The following is a 4,389-nucleotide window of genomic DNA, read 5'->3' as shown; positions in this document are numbered from 1 at the left end:
GCAGAGACAGAGCCACATATTCAGGGGAACCAGCGCTAAACTGATGCGGGGAACTCTTATTTCAGGCTCTTTGGTCAGCTTTTAGGATAAACAAACAACAACATAACACACCCACCCTAATACTGGGGTGTGAGAGCTTCCAGATGTGACTGTGTTGCATGTGAAACAGTCTGGAAATCAAACTTTGGGATGCCTGGGAACATACAGGATTTCCTAGCTTACCTGAGGTAAGCACCTGGGGCAGGTGTCTTGGCATAGGGTTGGAAGTGTTGCAGCTATTTGTTTGATCTTCCCCTCTTTATTTGCCCTGCCTCTCCAGACTGACTGCCCGTATGGAAGATAAACGGGTGGGACACAGAAGGGAGAGGCCTCTCACAGCCTCAGACCGCTGCCAACTATCACCTGTATACCAGTTGTGAAAGGGCAGTCAGAACAGACTTCACGGGATACAGGATGACACACTGGCCTATAATACTAAAAAAAAAGCCCCCTTTTATTGCAATACTGGAGATAGAAGTACTGCCCTTCTGTGTGGGGCTGTAACCTATTACAACCAGTTCACACATCAACATACCCTTACTACACAGACACACGTGTGTTATCTCTTAGTTGAAATAGTTATGGTGTAAGGATTGTAATGCTGGAGACAAAAGTGCGGTCCTTCTGTGTCTGTGCAGGCTCAAAGTCCTATGCTGACAGCATTTTGGCCGTCTGTAGCACTTTTCAGATAAGAGACCCCAGTATACGGCTGTTTACATGAGTTTATTTACATTTTACTATCTTCTAAATGATGTGACTTAGACAATGAACTTGGACACTGACCATTTGTGACTCGGGGCAGATAGATAATCTTACTTTTAGTCACAGAGGAACACCAGTTTGGCTTTGGGTATCCCTTTCAACCCAGGAAAGCACATACGTGACCCAGTGAGAGTCAGCCATTGAAGGGCAGTAGCCATGTAAGCCTGTAGAAAAGGTTGCCTGATCATATTAGTGTCTAACTGTGAAAAAAAACAGACACACAGACTCTAAGAATAGGGTATTGACACATGATAACACAAAACAACAAATGGCTGATAATCGGAGATGGTCATAAGTATATGACTTACAACTACGTTGGCTCTTGCTTGAGTTTGCTTGCTTGAAGTGTCTACCAATGTGGTTGAGGGTCTGAGTGTACCACGCACATCTACGGTACTCAAACACACACACACACACACATACACAGACAAAATCTCCATCCAAAATACCACACTCAACACAGAACAGACAATAAAGGTGCATGGAAACGTTGCTGGGTAAAAAGTGAGTGTTTATTGCCTTCAACAAACACTTTAAAGAAAAACACTCTTCATGATTTTCACTTACAGATAAACAAAGGCAGTACAGACAATTGTGTGTGTGTGTGTGTGTGTGTGTGTCAGAGGGGAGGCCAGAACTTTGCCACATCCTCATGAAGGGATTCTGGAATCCACTGACAAAATGCTGACAGGAGATCTAAAGACAGAAAGACAGAAAGAAAGAAAGAAAGAAAGAAAGAAAGAAAGAGAAAGAGCAAAGTTTGGACGAATCGTTATTTTAAATCAGATTTTATTACAAAGAAATTAAAGTCACGAACATGCAAGCACGCGCACACACACAAAAACGTACACTTCTGGTTTTTCTTCCATGTACATAGCAGTGTGTCTCGACAGTCAACTTTCTCTGACACCAGCTGCTGCAGCAGGGCTTCTGTGCGGGGCTGTAATCTACATCACAAAAATAACCAGTTAATGCATAAACACACTTTTTTATAAAAACAGAGAGAGAGAGAGAGAGAGAGAGAGAGAGAGAGAGAGATGAGGAGAGGAGAGGAGAGGAGAGGGGAAAAAGAAAGAAAGAAAGAAAGAAAGAAAGAAAGAAAGAAAAAAATGCAGCAAGGACAGAGAGAGGAAAGTGTCTGTGTGTGTGTACACATCTGTGTGTCCTTACTTGGCCCAGGTCTTCAGCATGGTTGAGGGACTAGACAGTAGGCAGCTGCGGTGCTTCTTTAGTTTTGAACACACCTAAGAGAAACGATAAACCAAATCAGATTTCAGATTCTAACATACACACTACATCAAAGGCCCTCAAGTGGGAGACGCTAGCTAATGCACATCAGAATTAAGATGCATTATTAGCAAGTATATCGTAATAAGGCTTTCTTACATATAATCTACACACACACACACACACACACACACACACACACACACACACACACACACACACACACAAGCACGTTGAGAGACACACACACACACACACACACACACACACACACACACAGTACCTGTCCTTCCAGTAGGAATTTGGCAAATAGCTTGTACCGCTCAAGCCCCTCTGGGTAGTCCATTTCAACAGAAGGCAGCTTCCAGTTCACCCGGACTGTGGACACACACTTCAAGTCAGCATTCTTTGAGCCACAATGATGGTGACAGAAAAGCTTTACTGCACCCTGACTCCACTTGCACACAGACACACAATCTCCATCTCTATCACTCACACACACAGTATGCCCCTACCGTGTAACATACACACCATTTTTTTTTTTTATCTCAAAGTGGAATTAAGGCTAATACAAGATTATACATGCAGACACACACACACACAAACACACACATATCCTTGCTTAGAATCATAACCACACACCAGCACAGTGTCCCCATGAATACACACACGCAAACATACACATCCTTGCTTAGCATCATAACCACACACCAGCACAGGGTCCCCATTAAGTGAAACATAACGGTGATAGAAAAGCATCAAATCAGAGCACACCCTTGTTTTCACAACATAAACCAAGGAGCCTTCAAACAGATACAAAATCACAAACTGTCGCAGACCACCAACCCCGAGACCACCCACACACACACACACACACTCACTCACCAACCCACATAAACACACACCCTCGCTTCCATAAACACACAGTTACATGCATTCATACTCTCTCTCACACACACACACTTTTGCAGACACAGGCATAAATGTGCACGCACACACACACTTACAGAAAGTGCTCCGGCATTGGCATCTGACACGGCCAGAGGCTGGGCAGTACCAGGGGGCGGGGCTTTCCTCTGGAGCACTGAAGTGGCAGTACTGTGGGAGGAGCTTGGGGACCCAGTCCATCTCCACCGCACACACTCCTAACACAGACACACACACAAGATAAACATATAGGTTATACAAGATTAGACCTGTGATTAAGCAGAAAACACACTAGGCTGGTTATGTACACCTAGAACAAAGAACAGCAAGTGGCATATACTACTTCTCCCACCCTCTCTCAGTCACACACATACCCTCACACACCTGTTGTACAAAGAAACACACCCCTTCTTTTACTGCAAGCCCATACACATAAAAGACAAACAAAGAGCTTATCACATTCCTGACACACACACACTCACACAGCAGACACACACCCACACCCACCCCCACACACCTCTCATGTACATTTTTGTGGTCTCCATGATCTCCTGGTAGACCACAAACTGAGGGAGGGTCTTGGAGAGGTTCGAGCTTGGGTGGATGAACACAGGCTCATCCAGAAGAGGAGTCTGCAATACGGCACATCAGAGGGACAAAAAGGAACAAACGTCATTGTCGCTGAAGCATATGGTTGCGTAATGAAAATCAGCATTGTTAGGAAAAGCGTGTGGGGGCTTGAATTTGAATCTCCTGTATCATGTAGATAAAGACGTTCATGCACACGTAACTATGCATGTGTCTGAGTGTGACTGAGTCTTAAGTAGCGTGCGTATGTGTGCACCACCTTTTGTTTGTGTGTCTGCTTGCCTGTGTGAGAGCACATGTGTGTGTGTACTGCAGAGACCTTGTATCCGTTGACCCATTTGGGGTCCAGCATCTCTTCTGATTGGACACGCCGGGCCAGGTGGTCTCCCAGTCCTGCCAGCACCACCTGTCTGATGCACTGCACCTGGGCGGCAGTAGGGGGTGCCATTTTGCTGTCCACAAACACTCCCAGCTCAGGGCTCACAGCATTTACTGAGGGAGGAAGAACAGGGGGGCGTTAGGGAGACACAGAGAAGGGGGAACGTGAGAAAACCTGTGTCCAGTGTATGCGGACATGTGTGGTTTATGCGTTCTAGTATCTATACAAGCATGTTACATATTAACACGTGCTTAAGAAAGTTTCTGTGTGTATGTTTTTTATGTGTGTGTTTCTAGCTTGCAGAAGTATTCAACCCTCCTGAAAGTCATCTCCATTTTCTGTTTTACAGAACACATAGTTTCCCAATCAGTATTGTCATTGTGAACACTTAGGCTGTAGTTTACTTCTAAAAGCCAAATACGTTATTTGTAAAAAATTATAATTTAAAACTAAAATATTCTTCTTGA

The 4,389-nt window shown here is 44.5% G+C and overlaps 1 protein-coding gene across 1 annotated transcript; it reads right to left on the bottom strand.

Moving 5' to 3' along the window:
- Positions 1-1,291: 1,291 nt before the first annotated feature.
- On the bottom strand, positions 1,292-4,032 carry LOC122132540 (probable ATP-dependent RNA helicase DHX37). The gene is made up of 7 exons (XM_042707221.1): positions 3,863-4,032; positions 3,473-3,587; positions 3,036-3,173; positions 2,312-2,406; positions 1,972-2,045; positions 1,651-1,748; positions 1,292-1,497 (listed from the first exon to the last, which is right to left on the bottom strand). Exons 1-7 carry the CDS (start codon positions 3,989-3,991, stop codon positions 1,421-1,423), a joined length of 726 nt encoding a protein of 241 aa, XP_042563155.1. The 5' UTR covers positions 3,992-4,032; the 3' UTR covers positions 1,292-1,420.
- Between the last annotated feature and the right edge of the window lie 357 nt (positions 4,033-4,389).

The sequence above is a fragment of the Clupea harengus genome, unplaced genomic scaffold (genome assembly GCF_900700415.2).
Source record: "Clupea harengus unplaced genomic scaffold, Ch_v2.0.2, whole genome shotgun sequence".
Taxonomy (NCBI): domain Eukaryota; kingdom Metazoa; phylum Chordata; class Actinopteri; order Clupeiformes; family Clupeidae; genus Clupea; species Clupea harengus.
This window is presented reverse-complemented; position numbering and strand designations above follow the sequence as displayed.